The sequence below is a fragment of the Monopterus albus genome, unplaced genomic scaffold, assembly GCF_001952655.1.
Source record: "Monopterus albus unplaced genomic scaffold, M_albus_1.0 scaffold3.1, whole genome shotgun sequence".
NCBI classification, from domain to species: domain Eukaryota; kingdom Metazoa; phylum Chordata; class Actinopteri; order Synbranchiformes; family Synbranchidae; genus Monopterus; species Monopterus albus.
In genome coordinates this window covers 9,909,794-9,922,135 of record NW_018127883.1, presented here as the reverse complement: position 1 = coordinate 9,922,135, position 12,342 = coordinate 9,909,794, and the positions used below count along the sequence as shown (strand labels likewise).

The window sequence follows — 12,342 nt, the reverse complement described above, 5'->3', positions numbered from 1 at the left end:
CCATCCAGTCATTAAATTTTTCTATGCTGGCTCCAGGTGCTCTATAAATACAGCTTACTACAACCTTTTTCTTTTTTTCCATGGATATTTCTACAGTTACACACTCCAGCAAGTTATCAACCGCCCTTGACATGTTCTCAACTTTTTCATAACAGAAGTTTTTATCTATGTACAAAGCCACACCACCTCCCGTCTTCTCTGGTATGTCTAATCAGGAATGTGCTGATCAATCAATCAAAAGCTTCCACTTTGAGAAACCAATAAAAGTGCCTTGTCAGCTTGGGTCTTCTTTAGGACACAAAGACAAGGTTGGTGTTTCCTGAGCAGGTGGGGAGATTCTTTAGAATGATTACTTGTAGACAAGTTGCACGAATGCCATCACAGTCAGACAACTCCATGCACATACAATATGTATCATTACAAACTTGCATCTAAAACATGTCAAATATTTTCTGCTGCAGGATTTGTGTAATGCTTACTATGAACACTAATCAGATGATTGGCACCTGTGTGGTCTGGAAAGTGCCAGAACTTGCTGTATTTTAAATAGGATAGTATCTAGCAAAGCAGCACATTCCTGATTAGACATACCAGAGAAGAACTGTGTTTTACACAAATATACAATAGATAACACATTAACACCTTTTCACTTCAGCAAGGGAGAACAAATCCACAGTGCTAAGAGCTCAGATGCAGTGAAACTGTAGCTGACACCTACACATTTCTAGGTGATGAAAGCAACAGCCTTTACCTACCGTAGCTGAGAAAATATAAACAAGTTCACTAAGTCCTATTTGTAGAATTACAGGTTCGTGAGTGAGAACTATGCGGATGCAATGGCTTTTGAGGTCAGTGCTTGTAAACAACTATGGACAATGCAGATACTAGTTGCAATTCTTATATTAAAATGTCCAATAAATTACTTACATTACATTTCACAGATAACCAATTAAGGTGGCATAACACTGTACACAGATTTTCTGACTTCATTTGAAATACAAAACATATTCATATTCAAATATGAAGACAAAGAGAAGAATTAGTGCAATAAAAAGACTGGACCAACTTGTAAAGGACTTCAGCGAAGGTAGATTTAAATGTTTGATATTGACAAAAGTTTGTGGAGAGCGTGAAAACAACAAATTCATCAAGCCAAAAATGTTTTTAGTAATTACACAGTTTTTAATCAGACTACACTCATTTGTTATTTTTTTTATTTGTGCCTTTATTTGTAAATAAATAAGGGTTAAACTCACTGCCAACAGCTCTAAGTAGTCTCTAGATTATTGCATTACTGAACATTATTGCATATTTATGGTCAGCATCCTTCTCTTTTAGTTTTTGTTTTGCTCTGCTAAATAAAAGCACCCAGGAGGGGTGTAACCCTTAATGAACCCACTGATTGAAGTCCTGCTGGTATAAATATTGATTAAGACTTAAGTTGGTTTTATGTTTATATAATGGTTGCACCTCCTGCAGAATAAAGATACTTTTTTTGCACTAGAGGTAAAGGTGACTTTTTCACACAAATTATGAGGGTTTGTTTAAAACCCCCAACTGGATCCTCAGCAATGATATTTTTTATAGCAAATGTTACTTTGCATAATTTAAGCACCAGTTGTCAGTTTAAGTGCACATTAAATGATTCTACTGTAGTACTCTGAAAACCACAAAACATTTTTAAAATTCAAATATTTTGATATATATTTAACAGCATTTTAATTCAACATAAATAATAAATAAAATACTAGACTTGGCCTCCTCAGCAATTAGTCACATCTAATGAAAGATGCTATCCAGCAGTGTTACAGATCCAGATGTTAGTCTTTGAGGCATGACTCATACTAAAGATTAATATGACTCCCTGCTTACTACACCACTGTAATGCCCCTGTACACTATAAAGGTAGATACCCATGCAGAGTAATTAAACAACAAAGTAATGATTTTAAGCAGGTTTTGCCGACTCTACATAGAATTATGCCATAATAATAAAAAATAAGCATATATCTCAACTCACAGCAAGGTAACATTTAGAAATTGCTTAGTAAATTCTCTCAAATAATGACAAAAATATTCAATAATGCTCAGTTAAAACTATTTATCTGTCAGCCATCTATGTGATCGTACGTGGGTAGTGATTAAGCTAATCTCTGTACTAAGCTTCCACGGTCACACAGTTTGTTTTTGATAAGCTTGAAAGCTTATCTGATTCTACAGTAAACTGTTTCAGAACAGCATGTAATTTCAAGTGTTCACCGGGGCTACGCAGCATTGTTCCTGCTTTCTACCCATACACTAGACACGGCTGATTTTAGAGTTTTAAGGGCTTCATTGCCATTCAGATGAGAAGGAACCGTTCTCCCAGCAAATTACCTTGATCTGTTCTCCCTGGGAGGAAGTATAAAGACAAAGCTTGAGAGTTAATCAGGGCACACTAAGAATAACAGGTTTTTTGAAATGTCAAAATCTGCTTAGGGAACAGCTTTGCCCTCTGGTTGTACCAGTGATGCTCCTGAAACTCAATGTTTGTCTTCCTCAGCTCAGGAGGAGAAAACAAATCTTTTACTCTTTCAGTCCATTAATGAATGCACTGGCTTTTCTATTGTTAGTGGACAGGAAAAGTCATATGGTAACTTACCTACTGGTGACATCTCAGGGACACTGGCCGTATATGGTCCCTCCAGGAACTTTGGCTCATTGTCGTTGATGTCTTGAACCTTGATTAGAAACTCAGATTCCGGTTCTAGGGGTCTGTTGGTTTTGATGTCAACGGCCTGGGCGCGTAGGGTGTAGTAAGGCTTCTCCTCCCTGTCCAGACTCCTTAAGGCATGGATGTCCCCCGTTGTTTGATCAATTGTGAAAATGGACCCAGCCCCCTCCCCAGAGAGAGTGTATTTTACCACATTTTCCCCTTTATCAAGGTCAGTATGCAGCTGCAAGACAAAAGAGTAAGAGGACAGGCTGAGTGCAAACTTTGGCACAGATAGCGATTCACTGAAAGCACTGAGAAAGAGCTGTCAAAGAACATTACATATTTCACAGATAAACCGTGCACCAAAGTGCAGAGTCATGTCTTTGCATGATGACAAAAATAAAAATGATCATATTTTCACAGATTAATGAAGTTAAATCTCTCATAAAACATTTATTCTCTCAGTACCATTATGCTGCAGTGATATTTTTGCCGTCTTCACTCATCTGAGTTAAGAACCTTTTCTCTCATTGGCAAAGATCAGACTGTAAAGTAAATTCTTATTTTCCAGAATAACAACTGTTTACACATTTACCTGGCAGCAGAGGTCTGTGATGACTCTCACTCAGCACAGTTGCAAAATAACACTTCTCCAGCCAGAGAGCATCCTGGTTAATATAGATCCAAGGCATAGCAGCTCTCTTTGTACAACACAAACACATTCTGGGCTGGTGGCAGAAAGTCTATTGACATAGTTGTGTTTACCTGTAGAGATCAGTCATTAAATTCAAAGCCTTTTAAATATTTAAGGGTTCTAATGCAATATGATCATCACCACATAGAGTATGGATTTTTGCCCTCTTGTCATTGGGATGGAATTTCCACCAACACTGCTGAACAGCAATCTTATTCCAGGAGACCAGCAATGAAGCAGAGGCATACATTATTGCTGGCTGACTAGAAAACCTGCTGGCTTGAGGCAACGTGTATTATTACCCCTGCCAAGTAGTTTTTACCAGCATTTGTTGGTTTGTTCACAGCATTACTCAAAAGGTAATTAATGGATTTTGATCAACTTTTCAGCAAGGTAGGGTATGGCCCAGGACCCAAGAATTTTTAAATGCTGGTGCAACAGCTAATGAATAAATTCACTCTAATGCTGGCTTTTTAAAAAGTAATTTAGTTTCTCTCTACCCCACAGGTAAATATTAAGCCTTTATTTGCACTTAGTCAATTTTCCGCTAAACATCCATGGTAGTGCCAGCCAGTGGAACAAAGAGGATATCTGAGATGTAGCTATTAATTCTCTGTAGGTTACCCTTCAAAACAACCCAAGACACAAGCACAAACACACCAGGAGTCAATGCAGATTCAGTATAAATTGCCAAGTTCACACAGGCATAGCATGGCATTATGATGTTCTCACCCATGGTGCACTACTCATTCCTATTGAAATGAATGAAGATTCTTTTTAATACATGAAACATGAAAACTCAATCAAATAACATTTTTGACAATGAACACAATCTGTAGAATGTGTTTTTTTTTTAGGTTAGGTTTTTCAGATGTGGTGTCACTTGTGTCAATTATTAGACACTCCTGGTGCTTCTCCGTCAATTTGACCCTCGAATGTGATTGGTCTGTGGCCACATGGCCATGCACCTAACTCACTTATGATTTTTATTGGCCAACATGTATGAGCTTGTATGTGACTGATTGTTTTTAAGGTTTGTTTTTTTAAATTTGGTATTACCTATAGGACTCTCTGGTGTGTGCCTTTAACAGACACTGATGAAGACTTCATGCCGAAATGTGTTGGTCTTCTTATTAAAGTTGCTCAAAAAACTGCAAGTGTTGCTGGAGTTTGTTTTCCTGAAACTGGGCTTCTTTGGCAGAGGTCTGCACTCTCTGAATACTGTCTAGTTTTAAGTGCCAAGATTAACATGATCAGCCTTTTTCCAAGAAGGCCACAATTCTGGGTTGCAGCTGAAGAAGCCTTTGACATGGGGCAGACCTTTTTTGTGGCTCAAACTTTTAGCATAAGACATAAGTGTGGTCACCTTTAGATTTCCTTTAGTTTCTGATATAAGGAAAGTTAACCCTTGTACACTCTTGAGCAAATAACTAGGGGCTGACTAAAGTTTAAATTGGTCATCTCTCACAAAGAAAATGCCACAACAGTGAAAGCATGGAAACTTTAAAAATAAGTGAACATGTTCAAGTGCTTTGAAAGACTGAGTGTTAAATGTATCAGAGAACATTATCCCATCTATATGTCGGTTTAAAATAACAAAGATGACTCTTTGTTCCATTTTGCTTTTTTACTAACAGACAATCAAACCTGATTTAAAAACCATGCTGTGACTTTGCACTTACAATTTACATATCAATTTCAACTGGGACCACAACGCATCTATCACCTCCTCACCTGTGCAATGTCAAGCAGTTGCAGATGAATTATGGAACTTTTAATGGAGAAGCAAAAATGTTATCCTTTTGTTATAGAACAAGGAGAGAAAATGAGAGAATGAGATAAGGTATTACCACCCTTGCTTCAAATAAATTGGAATCCCATGATGGCTACTGAACTTGGCAGCCACCGTTTTGTCCGACAATTTGGGGTTTTGTTCCTTATTTCCAGATTTTAAGAAAGGCTGGAATTGGGTGTACCTACGTAATGTTTACCACAGTCAAAACAACCATAAAGGAAAGGTGCAATGGAATGGCACCAGATATTTTGAGGCTGGAAAAAAATCCTTCAAAAAGACTTAGGTGAAAAAAGCTCCACAGTTGACAGTAGAGCTCTGATCAGCCTTGCAAATGTGCCTGGCTTCATGTTAGTGACATGTCAATTGGGACAGGTTAAACCTTACATTCATATTAAATGATGTGTGGGTAGAACCAGGATGCCTTGAACAGATGGCTTGTTCTCCACCTTGGCATATTCATATTGCCAAGTCTTATGTGCTTGTATGGGTGTACACATATGCAAAGGCATGTATTGCACTGAAGTAATACTGTATTGTATTTGTATTGTATTGTATTCTACACTATACTGTTTGGTTCTCCTTCCCTGTGCCATTGTTTCGCTGGCTGCTGTGCTGCTCATTTGCCTCTGTGCATGTGTGTGCACAAATGCACAGCTTTTTGTTTGGTACTGAGAAAAAAAAAGTTTTGACCTTGTGAATATTTGCTTTTGAATTTCTTCTTAGCCCACAGAACATCTTTCATGACATGCTGATTTTAAAAATTGTGTTTTACAGATAAACTAAAACACCTGGTATGCATGAAGCAGAGGCAATTACTATTTTGATGATTTTGCACACAAATGAAATTTTGAATCAGATGACCACTCTGCTGTATGACTTTAAAAGGTAGAACATTATTCTGCCCTGTTTTGTTCTTTGCTGCTTGGACGCCATAGTGCTGATCACTGAACCACACAGTTGTCTATTATTTGGGAGACGAGGCACGTTTCTAAATTAGTTTTTGACTTGGATACCGTGCTGGTTTTGCTCAGGGATTGATTTATCGGCAACACATATACAACATGCTTCTAACAATAGACATAATTCTAGTCTTCTCTTTTCTATTCTCTTCTTTTCTGTGCTGGTATTGTTAAGGCTTGGTGCCATTATCCTGTTGTACACCCAGTCTGTATCTGCTTATATTAGCTACAGTGACATGTAACAGTTTAACAGGCCAAATTCATACCCTAATAACTGTCAACACAACTGAAGCTTACTTACAGTTAATGGGGGAGTTTACTTTTAGTTGTCCTTTAATAAGGAGAAAAAAACCTTGGCACTTTTTAAAAAAAATCAATACAAGTACCCTAGAGAAACAAGTGCAAATCGATTCATAGCTACACAGTTAAATATGAAAAAGAAATGCAAATGCAAATATAAAAAGGCATATCGTCTCATTATTTATAAGTCGGAGTTAAATTATATTAATTAAAAATTCCATTACTCAAACAGTGGTAATCAATTTAAAATGATTCATTAATAGCGAGGCAGACAAGGGCTGCTTTTAAACTACCAAACACTCGTAGAAAAGAGGTAGTATTATGTCAAAACAAAATAGGTGAAAGAGAGGGAAGAAACCGACTTATTTTCTTGTAACAATTCTTTCCAATTAGTAACACGTCAATAAACAGAGCAGAATTGGTGCATGCACAATTCAAATGATGGCATTAGTGATAAACTTCAAAAAAACAAACATACAAACATAAAGCATGTACAGAGAGACTGACTGGGATCTGGCTCATATAGACAGTATGATAACATGCACCCATATTATACTGAAAATGTCTTTACACTCCATTTTTCATGATAGGCATAATTAGCAAGATGCTCTGCGCAGGGTAGCCGTTGACATGGCAGCTATAAAAAGAAACAGGTAGTGAGAGAAACTGAAATAAGATTCCTGTTACTATCCAAACTCATACCATCTGTTTGAGTAATTATGTTTGCATTCATGATTTTTTTCTCTCTGCTGACTGCTCAGTGTTCATTTTTCAAGGTGCCAAGAACGACTGTCAGACATTTTATATTTACATTTTAGACAGTTAATGCTTTTTTCAAAGGTATGTAAACAGTTTCAGAGAAACCTAAGTTTGCCAGAATGGGTGGTTTTTTTAGGGACATGCATTAGATGTTGCAGGGTTCAAAACAAACTTTGGCCTACAATTTTCAAAGTGTTCTCTCCAACCATTAGGCAGTTTTTCCCTATCTGGAACTACTGAGCCAATGCAAATGGCCTGTCAGGGCATCAGACATGTTGTCGAGACAAATACTGGCGAGCCCATGAGCATCCTCTATTAATCATCACTGCAAAACACTGTAGTTCTGTCGACTGAAGCTATTACACATACTTAAATAATAATTTTGATTCACCGAGGACTCCTGACTGAGAGAAGGAGGTTCCCTGTTACTGCCAGGATTTGAAGCACATGGTACATGGCTAGCTATGCAGTAAACCTGTACACTGATTAATCTGAGTGATATCAGAGGAAAGTGCTGTAACTAAATGAGTGCAACAAGGAGCTTTTATAAATGCAGATGGAAGTCACAGCTCTTTTCTGATAATGAGCCAACATGGCTCATTGAAAGCCAAAGCAATGAGTTAACAATGGTAATCAAGTATATATTTTAAAAATGATTAATAGAGAGGCAGACATGGGTTTCTTTGAAACATTTTAAATATACGTGCACTTAGCAAACATTCTTAAAATAGTTAGAACATAGTTTAAATACCTCAGTAAATTATGTAATTTATGTGTTTGGTATTCACTGTATATGTCCTGGTAAAGATGTACAAGGGTTTATTGTAGATGTACTTTGTGAATAAATTTATATTCAGATCCATATTTAATGGTGTGTTTTAGGGCCAGGCCAGGACATATTGTATATTAAATGCATGTCCCATCAGAATTCACACTATGTGCTGTTTAGTAGTGTAAATCGTTTCATATCCTTTGGGGTTTTGTGTACATGCCTGGCCCACTGCTGGCTTGAATGTTTTTTTCTGCTATTCATTATTAAGTCTGAAAATAGCGTAAAAAAAAAAAAAAACCATTCAATAACTGCCCTCTCAGCCCAAAAGTGTGGTGCAGCATGTTGGTATGTTGTCTGGTTAGGTGCCCAGTCAGGCCGGTGCCATGTAATGCTAGTTACATGGTAAGCTTTAGCAGGTTGTGTGCTAGTGAGCTGCTGATGGGAAAAGAAACCCACTGTGTCAGATGCTACAACCTTATTATAGCTGATCGATATTGGCTTGTGGGCCATTTCTTTGGTGCTGACAGTTCAGTGCTTGCTATCTGGGTTGTGTAATGCCTCAACTAGGTAATAGGAATGGAGGGGGGAAGAAAAGCACACATGCACAAAGGAGGCTATACTGATAAATATGCAACCACAGAAAATGTGTTGCTTTGTGCATGTGTGTATGTGTGTGTGTGTGTGTGTGGGAGTTGAAAGTTGAAAGAGCAACTCAGTGCTACAATTGCAAACAGGCATTTATGAAAACCCAAACAGCTACATTCACTGAATGTGGATGGATGTAGTTTGTACATGTTATTGTACAAGTAATGAAACTGTTACTTAGATCAACAACCTTATGAACTAATAGGATGCAATGTGTGACAGTTTTATCATATGTTAATAACAGTTACCAAAATGATTTGACATACAGTATCACATGACTGGTATTGATCTTAGAGACTGGGGATAAGGCTTGCTTCTCAAATCACACGATTAGACATTAACTCATCCATCCATTATCTAAACTTCCTTGTGTCAGTCTGACACATAGAGACAACCTCTCACACTCACACCTATGAAGTAAAATCCACACCACATTTCTTCCAGACCCTAGATGATCTGAGGTTATAAGACGCAGTCTTCAAACCAGTATAGCTCATTGTGCATGTACAAGCCAGGATGGGAGTGGACTTGTTAGACCCAAGAAGCCACGTTCTGTAGCACAAACAGAGTGACAAAGAACCTCTATTTTACCAGGATGTCCTACTGAGATCAAGGTCTCCTTTTCAGGGGGGGAAGGTGTAGAGGTAAAATGGGGGACTTCAGTGAGTGGGCTGTAGACAAAGCATTGAAGACAAGATTTCTGCAAGTCTGTGTTCTACCTGCTCAACAGCTGTTTGATAAACTGCTCATACAGAGCCTCCCTTACTGGCTGACTGTTGCACTATGCAGTGATCCTCCACATCCTCTGTTTTCCCTCTGCTCAGCTGTGATTGCATGTGTGAGAGGGCTGCTGCCATCCCTCTCCACTAAACCGAGACAAAACAGAGCAAAAACAAAGTAGGATAGTCCGCGTCAATCTGGGAGGTTATGCAGGGTGAAGAATGGGGTATACTGTTTGTTATGCTCCAATAGTGAGGAAACAGCTATGGAAATTCCGTACAGAAAAGCCCCGGTCGGTCACCAGGTTCAAACCCAGAGCCTTTTTTGCTGCGAGGTGACAGTGCTAACCACTGCACCACTCAATACAGTGATATTGATACAACATACAAAATTGCACTTTACTACCCACCCATCAATGTCAAGATACAAATGAGGAATGTTGACCACATTAGAAAGTGATACTGATTGGGACATTAGAACACCATTTGGAAATATGATCCAGGAAATTCAGGGAAAAAGCCCATTACCCATGAGGACAAAATATATGAAATATATTACTTTGGCAGAACAGATGAATGGCATCATTAGCTTTTACTTCAGCTGTTCTTTTCAGAATTTTTTGCAACATTCATCATCAACATACATTACAACTGTAAATGCCCTGAACCTCTTAATATGTTCTAACGAGGAGCTGAATCACTGGCACACTTCATGCTTAATCTCCAGGAGAGCAATCCTTTCACATTACTTAGCATGTGACAGAAAATTACTTGGGCAACAAATTTCTAGATGAATTTAAGGGGAAAGATCACGTGAGCATTTTATAGGAGAGAGTTTTATACACATTTTATGGAATTTTCACGCTTAATTCAAACATATCAGAGTATAATTCTTATTAACACACTGTATAAATGCTAGCGATTCATCTTATCGGTGATACAATATGTGTATTTTTTGCTCTGCATGTATTAGCCTTGCCTAGCTGTACATCACTGAATAGACCTCTCCACAGAACAGTGCAAAACAATCAGTTTATGAGCTTGTGATTTTGGAGTCAGTGTTAAATAGGTTCTGGCTCACTGAAGCATTTTACAACAGTGGCTATCATCATCATAGCATCTAAACACATTTGCTGCTTTTGGGCCTCAGCTTTTCAGGTATTTTACAGCTGTGGCATTTAAACAGAACCATTTTTAATGACATGGATCATGCTCTCACTAGTAAGTCTTATAAATCTCTTATGGTCAGATGGTGTCACCTCTGTTGTGCATTAGTCTTGCTGGGTTTTATGTCCTTATAGGTCCTCATTGAAGATGAAATTGTGGGCTCCACATAAGTGATAAATCTAAACCAGGTGTGGGGTGGGACAGGGAGGACAAGCCATCAATAAAAGAAGGATGGTCATTCTTTGTCAGGCAGGAAGCAAGGGGATAAATAGGTTGTAGGAGAAACAGGGATGCCCTTTCTAGCCAAGGTGGTTTATTGACTTTTATTTAAATGAGCGACCTTTTGTCTGCAGGTGTGAGAAACAGGGCACTGGAGCATGCCACTGCATGTTCTGTGTTGCAAGATTTGAGAGATTTTCTTCTCCCCTTTCTTTAAAGGTCCTAAGCGTGACTCCATGTAAACTGACTGAATTTCTCTAACTTTCACTGTGTGTGCTGACTTGTGTATAGCACTTTCTTTCTTGAACTGGCTGCAGTTTTAAACAAACACATTACTTAGTACAGTATTATTATAATTATATTATGCAATATTAATTATATTATTACAGTAACATTATTAATGCTTTAAGAAATATGTAGTGTAAGGGATTACAATTTCAAAAATGATGTATTAACGTGTTTCTAGAACATGATTTGACTTTTGTCCTAAGTGGGCAATCTCATGACGTGTGTGTATGGCCAGGTTCTCGCCAGCCTCTAGCCAAAAGCTAAATGAAGATTGGAGGATGGCCTGTTTTCACCAGCAGGAAGTATTCTCACGGTTTGGAGTTAGTTAAAAGTGCAAAGGACATTATCATGTGTTGTAAACTTTGTATGGGCAGTAATGCCTATAACACTACATCTAGCATCTGGTATGGCAACACAACAATGTGAAACTTGTTGAGAAAAACACCCGAGGCCTCTGTCCGCTTGTAGTAGCGACGTAACAACCCATTTAAGAAGAAGAAGAAATGGCTACAGTTGATTAGATAATTCACAATATTCTTAAATTAATACTTAATAAAAATAAAACTTCTAAAGATGCACAGTTTTGCTGCCTCGTAATGTAGCTAGTTAGCATAACTATACACATAAACATACAGATGTCAGAATAATGTACTATGATGTGTAACAAAGTTTGGTTATTATGCCACCAAGTAGAACGGTTACATTGACTACTGTATTTGAGGTGAAAGAATTTGAATGCCTCACTTAAAAAAAAAGGTTATTGTGCAGAGGGTGACAAGCTCCATCATTTGGGTTTGGGGGAGCATGGACGTGGAAGTGGAGCATTACGTCACACTTCAGAAACGGACTGCCAGTGCTGAGTGCACCTTAGCCAAACAACTAATGCAGCTAATGCACAGACATTTAATGGAAACAAATATGTATATTTGATGCAAATAAAAAAAAATGCAAAGTGGGTGTGGCGAATTTGAAATTGTTTAAAGGCAGCTTTGATGAAGCCGACAACTGAAATGATGAAAGTAAAGTAACAGTTAATGTAACATTTGTTTTGCTGAGTAATTAGTATTATAATTTTTCCCTAGTAACTTGCCCATTGCTGCTGATAGATGTTTTCTTTAAACGCACTGAGAATCTAGATTCTGTGTTATCTTATTTAACCCTGGTGAGATTAAGAATGACAGCTCTTGGTAGAAGCACTCTGTACAGTCTCTCTTTCAGTCTAATTTTTTTGTACCCTCCAATCTCTGTATCCTTTTCATGCACCACACAATAATCATAAACTGCAGTCTTATATGTTTTATTCTATGACAAGGTAAAGCCAGAATGTATTG

At 37.9% G+C, this 12,342-nt stretch overlaps 1 protein-coding gene across 1 annotated transcript in view; it reads right to left on the bottom strand.

Moving 5' to 3' along the window:
- Positions 1 to 12,342, bottom strand: part of LOC109961621 (cadherin-12-like) — a 98,933-nt gene that overhangs the window by 48,916 nt on the left and 37,675 nt on the right. Inside the window, exon 3 of the mRNA XM_020602592.1 lies at positions 2,641 to 2,935. Within this exon, the coding sequence (XP_020458248.1) occupies positions 2,641 to 2,935 (295 nt within the window). The remainder of the gene's footprint in view (positions 1 to 2,640; positions 2,936 to 12,342) is intronic.